The 16,261-nt window shown below is 40.8% G+C and overlaps 2 protein-coding genes across 2 annotated transcripts; one reads left to right on the top strand and one right to left on the bottom strand.

The window, feature by feature from the left end:
- Nucleotides 1-344: 344 nt before the first annotated feature.
- LOC109875178 (histone H1) lies at nt 345-1,835 on the bottom strand. Its single transcript, XM_020467407.2, has one exon. It carries the CDS (start codon nt 1,189-1,191, stop codon nt 655-657), a length of 537 nt encoding a protein of 178 aa, XP_020322996.1. The 5' UTR covers nt 1,192-1,835; the 3' UTR covers nt 345-654.
- Nucleotides 1,836-2,968: 1,133 nt separating this feature from the next.
- Nucleotides 2,969-9,215, top strand: tspan36 (tetraspanin 36). The gene is made up of 7 exons (XM_020467396.2): nt 2,969-3,168; nt 6,269-6,460; nt 6,903-6,977; nt 7,084-7,179; nt 7,513-7,662; nt 7,773-7,856; nt 8,096-9,215. Exons 1-7 carry the CDS (start codon nt 3,109-3,111, stop codon nt 8,171-8,173), a joined length of 735 nt encoding a protein of 244 aa, XP_020322985.1. The 5' UTR covers nt 2,969-3,108; the 3' UTR covers nt 8,174-9,215.
- Nucleotides 9,216-16,261: the final 7,046 nt, after the last annotated feature.

Below are 16,261 nucleotides of genomic sequence, written 5' to 3'. Positions count from 1 at the left end.
AACTATGATTGAATGGTAACACCCGCCTAACTCTTCACTCCCTTCACACGTTGCAGCTCGTGCGTAAATATGAACTAGGCCTAATAGTAGTTGAACTGTTTTATCAGGTAGGACGACTTTTCCGTGCAATTAAAAACTTTTAAACACAGTTTACATATTTTCGTATTAATTATCTGACTGACATAGTTGAACAACTGTTGTAGCCTATTTTGGTTTAGATGGTACTATTCAATTTCGCAATTGAGTAATGCAATGGAATCCAGGCTCCCAAAATGTAATCATTCATTTACTATTCAAAGTAGGCGAATATAGGTTAAATTCAATGATTCCACAATAAAACATTCAACAATTTAAATTAAATCATTTAATAGTTTTTTCAAAAAAGATGTATTGTTTTTTTAAACAATAATATCCATGAGCCTCCCCTATCTCCACATTCATTAAAAGCGCAAGATAGGTAACAGTGTCAGCACTGTAAATTAAATTTAAAAAAAATCCACTGTCGGGACAAAAAAAACTGCTAAGCAAACTTATTAAAGTTCATGAGATGGATTCTTCGGATGTACAAATGCGCTTGAGGCCTCTTAAGCTGTGCAGGGAGAATACATTCCACGGTCTTCCACGAGTAGCTGATCGAGTAGGTCTACCGTAGGCCTATTTCTTAGGAGTAGCTTTAGCCCGGGTGGATTTGGCGAGTCTGCGCTTGGTCTTCCTGGGGCTCTTGGCCTTTTTTGCTGCTGCAGGTCTTTTGGCCTTCTTGGGACTCTTCCTCTTGGTTTTCTTTGGGGACTTCTTGGCGCCCGCTGCCTTCTTGGGTGACGCTCTCCTGACCTTCTTGGCCCCCACCTTCTTGACTTTATTCTTGATAGGTTTTTTCTTTTTAGCCACAGCTTTGTTTTTGTTAATTTTGAAAGAGCCGGATGCCCCAGTGCCCTTAGGCTGCAGAAGATATCCTTTGGCCACCAAACGCCGGACAGACAGTTTGAGTCGGGCGTTGTTCTTCACAACATCATAGCCGCTGGCTGCCAAATACTTTTTGAGAGCCGCAAGAGACACACCACTTCGGTCACTGGATGCTGACACAACCTTCAGGATGCGGTCAGATACGGTGGGTCCAGTCTTCTTGGGCTTGGATCTCTTTTTAGGAGTCGTGGCTGGTGTCGCCTGGGGAATTGCAATCACCCCAGACATGTTCCCTGTTATGGAGATGTAATTGGCTGAAGATGCTTGAGAGATGAATGTCTTGGAATGAGTGGAGTGATGGGTGACATGCCCATTTATGAAGATGTGATGAGAACCGTGTAGATTCAATCATTGTCCCTAGGCGCCTTTTCTCCTGTCAACACCTGACTTGTGTTTTCTTCCTCATACGAAATGTGTATGTTTTATTCGTAAAATCCACTAGATCTGTATAATCATCATATCATAAGAATCAGCACAAACTGTACTTTCTATTTTTACCCTAGTACCACCATTATTCAAAAGCCTTGCCAGGTAAATTCTTAAATTGTTCATGGGCAGTAATTGAACACCATTTCAAGGTTGACCTTTTCGACATTTTGACTAAGTTATGTAATACAAACGTTTGCGTATGTGCTTCAGTAATTCCATACTCTTATACAGACATATTCCCAGTACATTTTCAACAAAAAAAATACTCGATTGATACTGCACTGAAGAATTAATAACATTTTTAGATGACCATACCGAATGACTAACCTGAGACGAGAAGCTTCATCTAAATATATATTTTTCGAAAATAATAAACATGATATGTGAGTTTTTGATGAGTGAAAATGTTTTTGTTATTGTTTATGCATTAAAGTACAATTTTACTGATATGTTATTTTTGTACTTTTTTGGGCCTACTATAGCAGGTAGTGGGACTAATTCTGGAAGGCTTATTTGCGCTCAATGGAACCACGCCAAATAATGAGTTAACAGTATTGCATGGGTGGTGATAGAGAAAAACATTACAGTTTCACATTCAGCTTGTCACATGCAGGCTTTTCCTTTGAAATCGCGGGTCTTTTTTTTGCGCTGTTTTAAACTCAACTAAACACTGGAAATACAACCATCAAAACCCCAAGTATAGGCCTGTATTATTTTCAGTTCAATAGTTGTTTATGTTGCTTTATTTTCGTTTCACAATATAGCTTACTCGTATTATTATTGGTGGGAAAGTTTCATGTAATTTAATAATGTAGCTTAATGTTTATTTAAATATAGATATATATATATTTGGTCCTTTGCCCTGGCCTGTAAGGCATCGAATTACAACCGGACAGAATTAGAATGAATCAATCATGGTCTTGCTCTTGATTCTTAGGATACACAGAATATCATTTGATCCAGTAGGCCTGATAAATTCGGCCTATTTATGATCTTGAGTGTCACTGACTCCTACCTAAATTGACTCTGATCGAAATCTTGAGCTATAAACCGATAGGGTTCATGGAAGGATGCATGCATATCGGCGTTTTATGAAGCAAGCGATATAACCCTTTTTTGGGTCTATCCAGAACTTGTTTTATATAAGAGTGTACACCCAGTCATATACATGCGTAATGTTGTGTGGAGGCGCCAAAGGACCACTAAAGAAAATGATTGGAAATGCATGATTGACGCGCAGATTGATGGCCTGTTTAGGTTGCACAAAATAGGGAAGGTTAACTAGGCCAATGATTCTTTTTTTAATCATTATAATAATATAACAGAATCTAATTTATCCAGGCACATAGGGTTTATGACTAATGGAAAAAAGTGAAATGTTTCAAACACAGCACAGATCTCAACACGTGAGTGTGCTTCCTCACTCTGTTGTGACGCAGGTCTGACAGCTCAGACTGGGGACGGCTCGACTGGATAAACGGGCGATTGTTCCTCTCTAGACCCTATGGAGCAATACCATCGCAAAGGGTAGGCATTTAGACCCCCCCCCCCCCCCCCCCCAACCGCCAGGCCATGCGCTTCACAAGCATGTGATGTGTAAGCAAGCCAGTCATGCAGCTCAAAGCAAAGCCGTCATGAACTCCATTATAATCAGAACAGGGAGCGACACGATCCTATTTGATCATCAACTGAAAGGCTCCCTACCACCATATCAACATGGATTGCGGGATTATTACATCCAAAACAGTCCTTTTGCTTCTGAATGTAATATTTTGGGTAAGTGCTTGGTCTGTGTTTATCGTTCTACTTCTTTCCACTGTTCTAACTGGGGATGTATTCATGACGTCTTGCATTGGAAACCGTTTACTGTTTAAGAACAACACGTTCTCAACCAACCACCACCCACACCATATTTGTAGTTTAATCCAGGGACAGACTTGCACAGGGCGATTCTGGAAAATGCCAGTATGGGTGTCTTTAGCCAAAGTGCCTGTCTAAATCTTTTTTTTAATGCAGAATGAAGAATGACCATTATTTAGTGGTGTGGAGATTTGAGGGGAAAAAATGGGCCAATGTGGGGGCCTAAGGAAATAAAATGGGTCTGTACTTTAGAAATGACCTGGTCCCAGTCTATCCCCTGCTTAAACCATTATGCACTCATTCTTTTTTGGAGTGAACACTTTTACATGCCAGGTTTTCCCCACTACATGATGAGTCAGAAAGATAATGTCACTAAAAACCAGGGGGGGGGTTCTCAGGGGACTTCCTTTGAGACCATTCAATTCTGACTTCATATAGTAGCCTTAACAAGTTCCCCAGACCATGTTGAGCAACTCATACTGTATGCTTCTCCATCATGACAGCAGCCTTTTTCTCTCTGTCTGGCTGTCTTCTGGTAGATGTTAGGCTGCAGCAGTGCATAGCTTCCTAGGTGGTGAACTTTGAACTAATTCAATAAGGAGTAAGAATCCTGCGTGTATTCACCAGGGGAAATTCACACGGGTCTGCTTGTGTATCAGGGTCTGCTTGTGTATCAGGGTCTGCTTGTGTATCAGTGGTCAAAAGCCACACATACTTTGTAGTTCCCCTCAAACTATCTCTCGCTCAAATCTCTCTCTCTCTCTGTCTCTGTCTGTGTCTGTGTCTCTGTCTCTGTCTGTGTCTCTCTCTCTGTCTCTGTCTCTCTCTCTCTGTCTCTATCTCTGTCTCTGTCTCTGTCTCTGTCTCTCTCTCTCTGTCTCTGTTGTTGGTGCAGTAGCTGTATGATTGGTTGAGACTGAAGACGTAGACTACTGAGATCAGGCTGTTTGTTATAATGTATCAGAGTTCGTCTGCATCCAAAATAAAAGACAACAGTATTCGTAGAGAACAACTATATTCTGCCATTAGTCGCCTCTCTCTCTTAGTGCGTCCCCATATCATTTTTTGTTGTTGTTGTCATACAATAGGGAATATTATAGCCTCTTCTTATATGTAAACAGATGAATTATTTTGACATTGATAACCAAAGGAAAATACATAGAGCACAAATACTGCATGTTCTGCCAGTACTCGCCTCTCTCGCTCTCTCTCTCTCTCTGTCTCTCTCTCTCTCTCAAAAATGTAGACACCCGATACAAAGGACAAGGATCAGTGAGGAACTCGCCATTGTTCACACATACATTGCATTCGCTAGTAAACAACCACATGTTGAATTCCAAATGTTAGTCTTAAAAAGCACAATTACAATTTAATCTTGACAATAGCCTCCCATTTATGAGTTGGCACTAAATGTACACCATTTTTCAAGAACAGAGTGTGTCATAACCTTTCTGCAGACGACAGAAAAAGCGTGCCTTAGCTACCTTTCTTAATGCATAAAAATGATTTGAGCACAAGCATGCAGGGCAAAATGTAAGTATGCCCCTATTCCCCATAACGCAGGGATGCAAAATAAAACCTGAAACATCCTATATAAAGATATGAACCTGGTGAAATTCAAAGTATTTGAACAACTATTACACCTGAATGGAAGTAAAATATGTAGCCCTAAAGCTGAGTCTTTAGGGAGATGAGGAGGGAGATAACGGCCCTGGTTTGCTGTTGGCCGTTAGCTTGTCATTGAACAAGTCTTGTAGTGTTAGACTAGTTCAACTTTTTCTGTGAGTTCACTTTTCCTTTAGAACGCATTGTGATCTGAGTCTGGAGGGAAACAGCCTACCCTAAACGTGATATTTTGTGCTTACATAATGAGGTTTTCACAAATACACAATGCACTTTAAGGCAGCAAAACTGTGAACATGTCTTTCACTCGTTCAATACAGGAGATAATGTGGTCGATTGACAACAACATAATAACCATCGAAAAATGTAAATCTACAGTCCATTTCCTTCTCCTTTTTCCACTTTAGTAATCACCACAACACATGTATTTTTTGCACTCTCATATCTGAGGCACAAGATCCAAGTTCCAGGAAGGATTATGGGGTGGTGGGTGTGTGTGTGTGTATTCCACTCGGGTGGTGGTGGGTCTTGTGACTGAGGCCTGATTGTGAGAGAACGTGGTCATGTGCTCTGGAGCCTTGATTCTAAAGGACTATTAGGCAAGGAGCAGCTCACCATCTGATCCATGCATATGATTAGCACACATGTGTTTGTATCATCATGACATAAAAGCATGACCAACTTTAAAGGGATGGTTCACCAAAATTACAAATGTGTTTTCTTATGCTAATATCGTGGGCAACCACTTGCATTGGTTTTGTTCAATAAATACTAAAACGTTTGCATTTGGAACAGTGGCCAGGTAAACAAAACCAAAGCATTGCTGTCTTGTCCATAGACTGCTTACAGAAGTTAGATTACTTCTATTTAACTGGGGAATTGATTGTAGGAGCTGCAATTCACAGGACAATGTTGTAATTGTATGAGTTTTCCTAACCCTAGATGCATCCATATTCTCTACCCTTCTCCTGTAGTGTTCACTTTCACACATTCTCATATGGGTTTAACAATGGTGTAAACTCCAGCCAATGTTTACACCAATCATATGCTTTTAAATCCATGACAGGGAGTATGCACGTGGACACTTCAGGAGAAGGATGGAGAATAAGCAACACAGCCTTGATTAGGGGTGGAGAATAGGCAACACAGCCTTGATTAGGGGTGGAGAATAGGCAACACAGCCTTGATTAGGGGTGGAGAATAGGCAACACAGCCTTGATTAGGGGTGGAGAATAGGCAACACAGCCTTGATTAGGGGTGGTGAATAGGCAACACAGCCTTGATTAGGGGTGGAGAATAGGCAACACAGCCTTGATTAGAGGTGGAGAATAGGTAACACAGCCTTGATTAGCCGTATAAAGTGCTCATGTTGTTGTTTTGTTCTTCTCTCTAGGCTGCGGGTGGCGCTCTTGCCTACGTAGGCTCTTACGTGATCAAGAGCTACAACAACTTTGACAACTTCCTGGAGGATAAGTACACACTCATCCCTGCAGCCATCATCATCACTGTGGGAGTGGTGATGTTCATCATCGGGACTGTGGGCTGCTGCGCCACCCTGAGAGAGTCCAAAGTGGGCCTGAGCTTTGTGAGTATGAGCCACCGACGCAACAAGTGGTTTCCCCTAGGTATAGATCTAGGATCAGAATCACGTCCACAAATCTGAACGTTAACAATTAGTGGGGAAATTTCCAAACTGAACCAACATTAGCGTCTAGGGGAAATTTCACCCGACACCTGCCTCAGACATTGTGGTGTTGGTTCCTGGTGGGTGATGGTGAAAGGAGCCATCCGTCCATCCAGGTCTTCCATAAACACACTTTGTGTCCCAAATGGCACCCTATTCCCCTATATAGTGCACTACGTTTGACCAGGATTCATAGGTCTCTGATCAAAAGTAGTGCAATCATTACATAGGGTAGGGTGCCATTTGGGACACACAGTAGGCACTGAGGATCTCTGTGTCCTGCTGCACCACTTGTTCACGGCCTCCTTGCTGATAGCCGTCTGGTCTGCCCATCTCTTTCCAGTTCCTGATGATCCTCCTGGCCATGTTTGCAGCAGAGGTTGCTGCCCTAGTGTTTGCTCTCATTTACCAAGGCAGGGTGAGTGAACGTCACATTTGGAAACATTTTCACCACATGCATTTCATGTATTATATGCTACAATCATATAATATTATTTAATACTTGCAGGTATATATCTTTACAGATAAAAGGTGATTTGGAGCGGTCAATGAGCGATGTGTTCCAGAAGTATGATGGGGAGAACTCTGAATCCCGGGCTGTGGATTATCTGCAGTCTCAGGTCAGTGCCACTTCCTTTATTGACAAGTTTGAATTCCCCTGATAACCAGTATGATACCAAGCAGGTCCTTGCTAGGTTTGAAAACCGAGAGACTCACTGTGCGATTACTTCCTGTGTATACAGGCACATCTTGTGGAAAAATCTCCCACTCTCCCATTGATGGTCTTTTTCGTAGGCGTAAGAGGAAGTTTTCACTTGTTGAGTCTCTCTGTTTCAAACGTTTCTGGTGCTAACACGCTCTGGCACACACAGAGATGTGATGATACTGGAAATTAGGCTTTTGTCAGCTAGGAGCTGTGAATGTGTTCTTCTTCTCTCTGTATCTGTATCCAGCTGCAGTGCTGTGGAGTGCAGACCTACATGAACTGGACCACCATGCCCTGGTTCAGCAGCAGTAACAACACTGTGCCCATCTCCTGTTGTAAACAGAACAACACCGAGTGCACGGGCAAATTGGACCAGCCAGACCTGCTCAATACTCAGGTATAGACCAATTCAGTTAATCCCTAAATTATAGTTTCTAAATTTGATACAATGATTTAAAATGTAATGACATTACTCTCTAACGTGTGTGTGTGTGTGTGTCACTCCAGGGTTGTGAGGTTAAGCTGGAGCAGCTCCTTCAGGATGTGATGAGCTATGCCATGCTGGTCATCCTTGGCTTTGCCATCATCAAGGTACTGTACCTGACTGTCCTCTGACTTTTAACATTTGATTTATCATATTCATTTCCATTATTAGACTTTGCGCCAGTGTTTGGCTTAAAGATGAAGGCTTTCGTGTTTCCACCTCTGAGGCCAGGCCCAAAAAAATGAAAAAAAGACTAAAAGTGTTAACCCGTGGACCTACCCTGAAAGGTACCAGCCAATTTACTCTGTACTGAATTTCACTGGATATCTTTGTCCTTTTCTTTCAGTTTTTCGGGATGCTCAGTGTGTGTGTGATCACCTGTAAAAGTGGCAGGCGAACTGGCTACCAGACCCTATATGTCTGATATGACCTGCTGCCATGAAGGATGCTTTAGAGGCTTGTCTTGCAGCAGCTCCTGACCCTTGATCCCTTGACACCTCTCCCCGCTCCTCTCCAGCAGTGTGAGGTCATAAAGCCAAAGGACTTGTGTTCCCCACACTAATATTTTAGCATCCTTTCAGGAACATTGTCTTAATGTTTTCCTTCAGCTTTCCCGGGCAGTTGTCAGACCCACCAAACTTTAGGCAAACCACTGCCAACATTGGAAGCAATGGAAAACCACAAGATGCCATTTTTTTTTTAAAGATAGTTGCAAATTACCACTCAAACGTTTAAACAAAGGAAGTTGGCTTAAGCTTAACGGTGTTGTAATTTGCTGCAGTACATACTGAAAAAGAAGAAAGGATATGCACAGTGACATATCAGTACATGGAATATGTTCCATTTAAAGGGGAAATCTGGTGTGACCTGGGATTCAACAACAACAAAGAGGTCACCCCTGACAGTTTTTTGATAAACAGCTGAGGGATGGGGCTGGGGAAATAGTCTGACCATCAACGATATCAAATTGATAGTTTTAACCATGTTTTGAAGCTATACAGTGATTGTTAACAATTACTTTGTTTATAAACAATGGTGTAAAACATGCTTATATTTTGGGTTCTGATAAGATAAGACAGTTGAACTAAGCTATATCAATGGCTATATATCATTAATTTAAAAGTCCAAAAATGCATCTTCAAATCCCATATTTCCCCTTTAAGCATTGAAATGTTGTGTTGATTCTGCCAAGTAGTTTTTCAGGTTCCAACGCATCAGGCAGTAGGCGTTACGTCTAAGATATACAGTCTTACATTAGAAAATAACTGTCAACATTATTTTGGAAATGAATGCTTATTGTACTTGAAAGAGATATTGATTGCAATGATTCCATGAACACCACTGATTTCTGCACCATTGTAGAGTATTGTGCAATTAAATGTAATCATATCCGGTAGAGTAGATGGCATACAGTTGGACTTGTGTATATTTGATTTAAAATGTATTAAAAGCTAACTCCAAAGACATTTACATTTGATGCGTTTACTGATTTGACATAAAACACATTTCTACCTTTTGATTTAAAAAATAACATCTATTTTCTGTCAATTATATACACAAATACTTGTTCATGACCTTTCCCAGAAAACTAGTGGGGCAAAATGCAAATTCTGAAAAGTTTGTAGGCGTTGAGTGTAGCGGTTTTCTCTCTTGGTTAGTTGATAAAGACGCGTCTATATGCACAAGATAGACAAGAATTCCCAATGCACTTCTACGTCCAGTATAAACACAGATAGTGCAGCAGGCATCGTTCTCTATTGGTTTTCATCTTTATTTAACCAGGAAAGTACCTTGAGGATAGAGAAGTCTTGGCATGTACATTTGCAGGGAAAATGCACCCTTTTTCAAAATCAAATGAATAATTTTCAGCACCACCGCAATGTCAACATATGTGACAACAGCAGGTTTCTGTTTTGTAGTCAACAAGATAGAGGAAGATACGTGATTGCAATGGCATCATAGGGAGACACTGATGACATCATCTAGTGGGCTTCATGTGATTTTAAACAATTATGAGCAAAGTAAATCATCCACAAAACACTCCATTTAGAGCCAACCATAAATGTGTTCTGATGAACAGTGCCTTTTAATTGGGAATGAAACAAGTATCATCCCCCAATATTAGAATATCATGTCACAGAAGCCCAAGCAGAACTGATCAGAGTTCTGTTTAATAGAGTATTTATCAAACAGTCATGAATGCCATCTACAGTCACAGATGGACTGGCTATAGGGCACTTCTGTTAAGTCATATTTAAAACAGTTAGCCTGTCTTAATGTGGGTACACCAATTATTAGTTACTGTATAGTTTTTTTAATGCGTAAAATTATCATTATTTAGCTAATTATGGGGGCCTTGAGGAAATGAGAAATTCCAGGGTTGATTTCTGGTCCCAGTTCATCCCTGTCTACAAGAGCTACAGGAAAGAATCTGTGAGCCATACAGTTGTAGTAACAGAATCAACCAGCAGAGGACACTAAGGTTTCAGTGATAAACTAGGGAGGTTAAATTCAACACACATGCTCTCAGCTCCAGTTCACATTGGCATTTAAACACAGCTGTGCTCCTATTCCAGAGAGAGATGTTATCCTGCTTTAAATGCAGACAACAAAATGACATGTCATCTTTCTCTCTTTTTCCCTTGTTTAGTTTTTTTAGTTTTTTGGTTGCATGTAGCTCAGTTTGCGTCATCAACACGAGTGTTGTTAACCTACCTGATTCAAGAGGCTTTTAAGAAGCTCAATCTGCAATTCAGATATGATGACTATTTAGTAAGTCACATTAAGTCTTCCATACAAGTTACATTGTATCCTGCTCTGAACCAGAATTACATTGTATCCTACATTGAATTAGCCAACAGGGCATGTAGTTATTAAGCATCTCAGAGTAGGAGTGCTGATCTAGGATCAGGTTCCCCCTGTCCATGTCATATTATTCACTGTGATCTAAAAGACTAAACTGATCCTAGATCAGCACTCCTATTATGAGACGCTTTATGAACACGGGCCCTGATCGTTATTTGTAATGCTGCTCACCTCTACAAAACTGATCCTAGATCAGCACTCCTATTATGAGACGCTTTATGAACACGGGCCCTGGTCGTTATCTGTAATGCTGCTCACCTCTACAAAACTGATCTTAGATCAGCACGTCCCTTTTCCAGAACAGTTCACACAAAGAGCTGAGTCAGGTGTTGCAGTGGGGAAATTTCAGACCTGCTCCTAATTTATTAATTTCCCACCACTTCTGCACAGAGTGTTCTGGCCAGTAACCTGACACACAGGATGTTGATGCTGGTGCTGTGGGAGAGCGGCCAAACATACTGTAACGACTCTCGTTTGTAGCATGAAGAGTGGACCAAGGCGCAGAGTGGTAGGCGTACATCGTCTTTTTATTGATGACACCAAAACGAAAATAACAAAGACAAAAAAAAAAATAAACGAACATTTCTGTTAGGCACAGACACTCAACTTATATGTGATCCCCAATCAGAGACAACGATAGACAGCTGCCTCTGATTGGGAACCACACACACACACACACACACACACACACACACACACACACACACACACACACACACACACACGGCCAAACACAAAGAAATAGAAAACATAGACTTTCCCACCCGAGTCACATCCTGACCTAACCAAACATAGAGAATAATAAGGATCTCTAAGGTCAGGGTGGGACACGTACTGCCTCTCAAAGGGGCCAAACATACTGCCTCTCAAACATACTGCCCAACCCCCAACCCTAACTGCTTTTGTTTGGTCAAAGGTGCAAAGGATGTCTGCAGATTGTAATGTCTACAGCCTTATTTGATCATAATGAAAATAATACATTTTTCGTCTGAAACTTTTAGTTTGAATCCTCAGCTGCCATTTTATTATTACTGCTTCATCGTGTCATAAGTCTGCTATATATGGTCCAAGGATGGAATGACCTTTTGGTTATACGGAAGATACCGTTTCAACTTACTGATGTTTTACTTCTTCTTTCTCCTTCCCCCTCTACCTCTTTCTTTTAGTGATACTGACATTTAAAAAATATATATATATATATCACTAAAAACCCTCCTACAGAAATGGCGGTGTGTGAGGCCATTTTGGTGAGCTGAATCTCATCTTCCTTTCAACGAGGACATTTCATTTAGAGTAGGTTGTCAAGTACTTCCTCTGGAAATAGTCACAAGTCACTCTAGCTTTCTGATGTCATCTAGTGAGAGAGAGCGTGAGAGAGAGAGAGATGTATTTGATGTAGACTGGCTTAGCCAGTCATAGAGGGCACTCAAGGGAAGAGCCCCAGACGTGTTTATAGAGAAAAGATTTCATCCTTCATCTTTAAGAGTCTATTGACACACCCGTGTGTCAATCTAAGAAATATAATACAAAAATCCCCATCAAAATCAGTCAGTTTAAGCTAGAGATATCTGTTTTTTGCATGGGCTGTGTCTCAGTCCACCACATCTGCCTATGTCAGCCTTCCGCATCTCAGTTCGTCTAAAGGTAACCAATACAAATGAATGGAAGTATGGAGGTAGTTTAGTGCCAACAGAAATTTGGGGTTAAATATGTGTTAAAAATATATATTTCCTGAGCTTTCATATATCTCCTAGATTTAAGACAGACACTTCAAAATCTTATTCCTTAGGATACATTTATTTTGCCATTTATAAATGTATTATTCAATGCGTTTCTATGGGTTATAGTAGTAAAGACCAAATTCAATATTTGATCAAATCATTTTTAAATATTATAATTTTTATACCTAAAGTTGTCCTAAACTTCATAATCAAATAGCTAAATAATCTACATGTTAGCTTAGATAAGACTGTCACTCATTAAAAACATATGTCTCTGCTTAATACGGTTTCTCTGTACATATGAGTGTTTTTATCTCATTATGTGTAATGTGTAAAATTATACTGGATGAAATGTTGAGGACCATCAATCACAGACGGTGAGCGGGCCCAACCCCCACTCTTACACTAGCCCGAGCCAACGGCATGTACCAGATTCTCAGCAGGCTCTGCTCACACTTACTGGACTGAGGCCAAACCACACAACCAACAACATTGGACACTTTATGGAACTCAAAGCCTTCACTATCTTATCCTGGAATATCCAAGGCCTGAGGTCATCTGCCTTTGGCTTAAAGAACAGGTACCCAGACTTCATCAAAGAAATTGGAAATACAGACAATGTCATCCTACAAGAAACCTGGTATAGAGGAGACGGACACACTGGTTGTCCTCTAGGTTACAGAGAGCTGGTAGTCCCATCCACCAAACTACCAGGTGTGAAACAGGGAAGGGACTCAGGGGGTATGCTAATTTGATATAGAGCAGACCTAAATAGAGCAGACTTATCTCACTCCATTCAATTAATCAAAACAGGAACATTTTACATTTGGCTAGAAATTCAAAAGGAAATGATCTCAACAAAGAATCATGTCCTCCTGTGTGCTACCTATATCCCCCCACTAGAATCCTCATACTTTAACGAAGACAGCTTCTCCATCCTGGAAGGGGGAAATCAATCATTTCAAGGCCCAGGGACATGTACTAGTCTGTGGCAACCTAAATGCCAGAACCGGACAAGAACCTGACACCCTCAGCACACAGGGGGACAAACACCTGCCTGGAGGTGACAGCATTCTCTCCCCCATATGAACCCCTAGGCACAACTATGACAACATAACCAACAAAAACGGGTCACAACTCCTGCAGCTCTGTCGCACGCTGGGCAAAACGTTGTAAACTTGGCAGTAGAAAATCTTAACAGTATATTTGACCTCTCAGCTTCCCTATCAAATCTAAAAATCTCAAATAGAAAACCGAAGAAAATTAACAACAATGACAAATAGTTTGATGAAGAATGCAAAAATCTAAGAAAGAAATTAAGATATCTGTCCACCCTAAAAACATAGAGACCCGGAAAAACTGAGTCTACGCCTTCACTATGGTGAATCACTAAAACAATACAGAAATACACTACGGAAAAAGAAGGAACAGCACGTCAGAAATCAGCTCAATGTAATTGAAGAATCCATAGACTCTAACCACTTCTGGTAAAATTGGAAAACACTAAACAAACAACAACACAGAGAATTACCTATCCAAAATGGAGATGTCTGGATAAACCACTTCTCCAATCTTTTTGGCTCTATAACAAAGAACAAACAGCAAAAACATATACATGATAAAATACAAATCTTAGAATCAACTATTAAAGACTACCAGAACCCACTGCATTCTTCAATTACCTTAAATGAACTACAGGACAATATAAAAACCCACCAACCCAAAAAGGCCTGTGGTGTTGATGGTATCCTCAATGAAATGATCAAATATACAGACAACAAATTCCAATTGGCTATACTAAAACTCTTTAACATCATCCTTAGCTCTGGCATCTTCCCCAATATTTGGAACCAAGGACTGATCAGCCCAATCCACAAAAGTGGAGACAAATTTGACCCCAATAACTACTGTGGTATATGGGTCAACAACAACCTTGGGAAGATCCTCTGCATTATCATTAACAGCAGACTCGTACATTTCCTCAGTGAAAACAATGTACTGAGCAAGTGTCAAATTGGCTTTTTACCAAATTATCGTAAGACAGACCACATATTCACCCTGCCCACCCTAATTGACAAACAAACAAACCAAAATAAAGGCAAAATCTTCTCATGCTTTGTTGATTTCAAAAAAGCTTTCGACTCAATTTGGCATGAGGGTCTGCTATACAAAATGATGGAAAGTGGTGTTGGGGGAAAAACATATGACATTATAAAATCCATGTACACAAACAAATGTGTGGTTAAAATAGGCAAAAAACACACACATTTCTTCTCGCAGGGCCGTGGGGTGAGACAGGGATGCAGCTTAAGCCCCACCCTCTTCAACATATATATCAACGAATTGGCGAGGGCACTAGAAAAGTCTGCAGCACCCGGCCTCACCCTACTAGAATCTGAAGTCAAATGTCTACTGTTTGCTGATGATCTGGTGCTTCTGTCACCAACCAAGGAGGGCCCACAGCAGCACCTATAACTTCTGCACAGATTGTTCCAGACCTGGGCCCTGACAGTAAATCTCAGTAGGACCAAAATAATGGTGTTCCAAAAAAGGTTCAGTCGCCAGGACCACAAATACAAATTCCATCTAGACAATGTAGCACTAGAGCACACAAAAAACTATACATACCTTGGCTTAAACATCAGCGCCACAGTTAACTTCCACAAAGCTGTGAACGATCTGAGAAACAAGGCCAGAAGGGCATTCTATGCCATCAAAAGGAACATAAAATTCAACCTACCAATTAGGATCTGGCAAAAAATACTTGAATCAGACATAGAACCCATTTCCCTTTATGGTTGTGAGGTCTGGGTTCTGCTCACCAACCAAGAATTCACAAAATGGGACAAACATCAAATTGAGACTCTGCATGCAGAATTCTGCAAAAATATCCTATGTGTACAATGTAAAACACCAAATAATGCATGCAGAGCAGAATTAGACCGATACCCGTTAATGATCAAAATCCAGAAAAGAGCTTTTAAATTCTACAACCACATAAAAGGAAGCGATTCCCAAACCTTCCATAACAATGCCATCACATACAGAAAGATGAACCTGGAGAAAAGTCCCCTGAGCAAGCTGGTCCTGGGGCTCTGTTCACAAACACAAACACACCCCACTGAGCACCAGGACAGCAACACAATTAGACCCAACCAAATCATGAGAAAACAAAAAGATAATTACTTGACACATTGGAAAGAATTAACAAAAAAACAGAGCAAACTAGAATGCTATTTGGCCTTAAACAGAGAGTACAGAGTGGCAGAATATCTGACCACTGTGACTGACCCAAACTTAAGGAAAGCTTTGACTATGTACAGACTCAGTGAGCATAGCCTTGCTATTGAGAAAGGCCGCCGTAGGCAGACCTGGCTTTCAAGAGAAGACAGGCTATGTGCACACTGCCCACAAAATGAGGTGGAAACTGAGCTGCACTTCCTAACCTCCTGTCCAACGTATGACCATATTAGAGAAAATGGGGTTACGAGAGAAACTTAGAAAAAAAAGCGCTTGGTTCATAGAACCGAGGGTACATTAGTTGTAATAAACAGAAAGGTTTCTAAATGGGGTCGCAGGTCAACATTGAGGAAACCCTGCCCTAGGTATCCCTTCCCCTCCCCCGATCCGAGACTCCGCCTACATAGCGCCTCATTTATCACCTGGGAGGGGGGTGGGAAATACCTAGTCAGTTGTATAACTGAATGCATTCAACTGAAATGTGTCTTCCGTATTTAACCCGACCCCTCTGAGGCCTTTCCCCTTTGTTCTCTAATGTTCCTCTATTGTTCCTAGAGCAAGGAAGGAGGACCAACAACATCACAGAGTACCCATCAGGCCAACTCCTTGTTTTTATTTATTATTTATTATTATTTAACCTTCATTTAACTAGTCAAGTCAGTCTAGAACAAATTCTTATTTACAAT

Source organism: Oncorhynchus kisutch, linkage group LG3 (assembly GCF_002021735.2).
Source record: "Oncorhynchus kisutch isolate 150728-3 linkage group LG3, Okis_V2, whole genome shotgun sequence".
NCBI classification, from domain to species: Eukaryota; Metazoa; Chordata; class Actinopteri; order Salmoniformes; family Salmonidae; genus Oncorhynchus; species Oncorhynchus kisutch.
This window is presented reverse-complemented; position numbering and strand designations above follow the sequence as displayed.

Bases quoted from the DNA above. Each gene is read 5' to 3' on its own strand.
- LOC109875178 (XM_020467407.2), bottom strand. From the start codon at position 1,191: ATGTCTGGGGTGATTGCAATTCCCCAGGCGACACCAGCCACGACTCCT.
- tspan36 (XM_020467396.2), top strand. From the start codon at position 3,109: ATGGATTGCGGGATTATTACATCCAAAACAGTCCTTTTGCTTCTGAAT. The intron at 3,169-6,268 runs GTAAGTGCTTGG...TCTTCTCTCTAG, and splicing joins TTCTGAATGTAATATTTTGG to GCTGCGGGTGGCGCTCTTGC. The intron at 6,461-6,902 runs GTGAGTATGAGC...ATCTCTTTCCAG, and splicing joins CCAAAGTGGGCCTGAGCTTT to TTCCTGATGATCCTCCTGGC.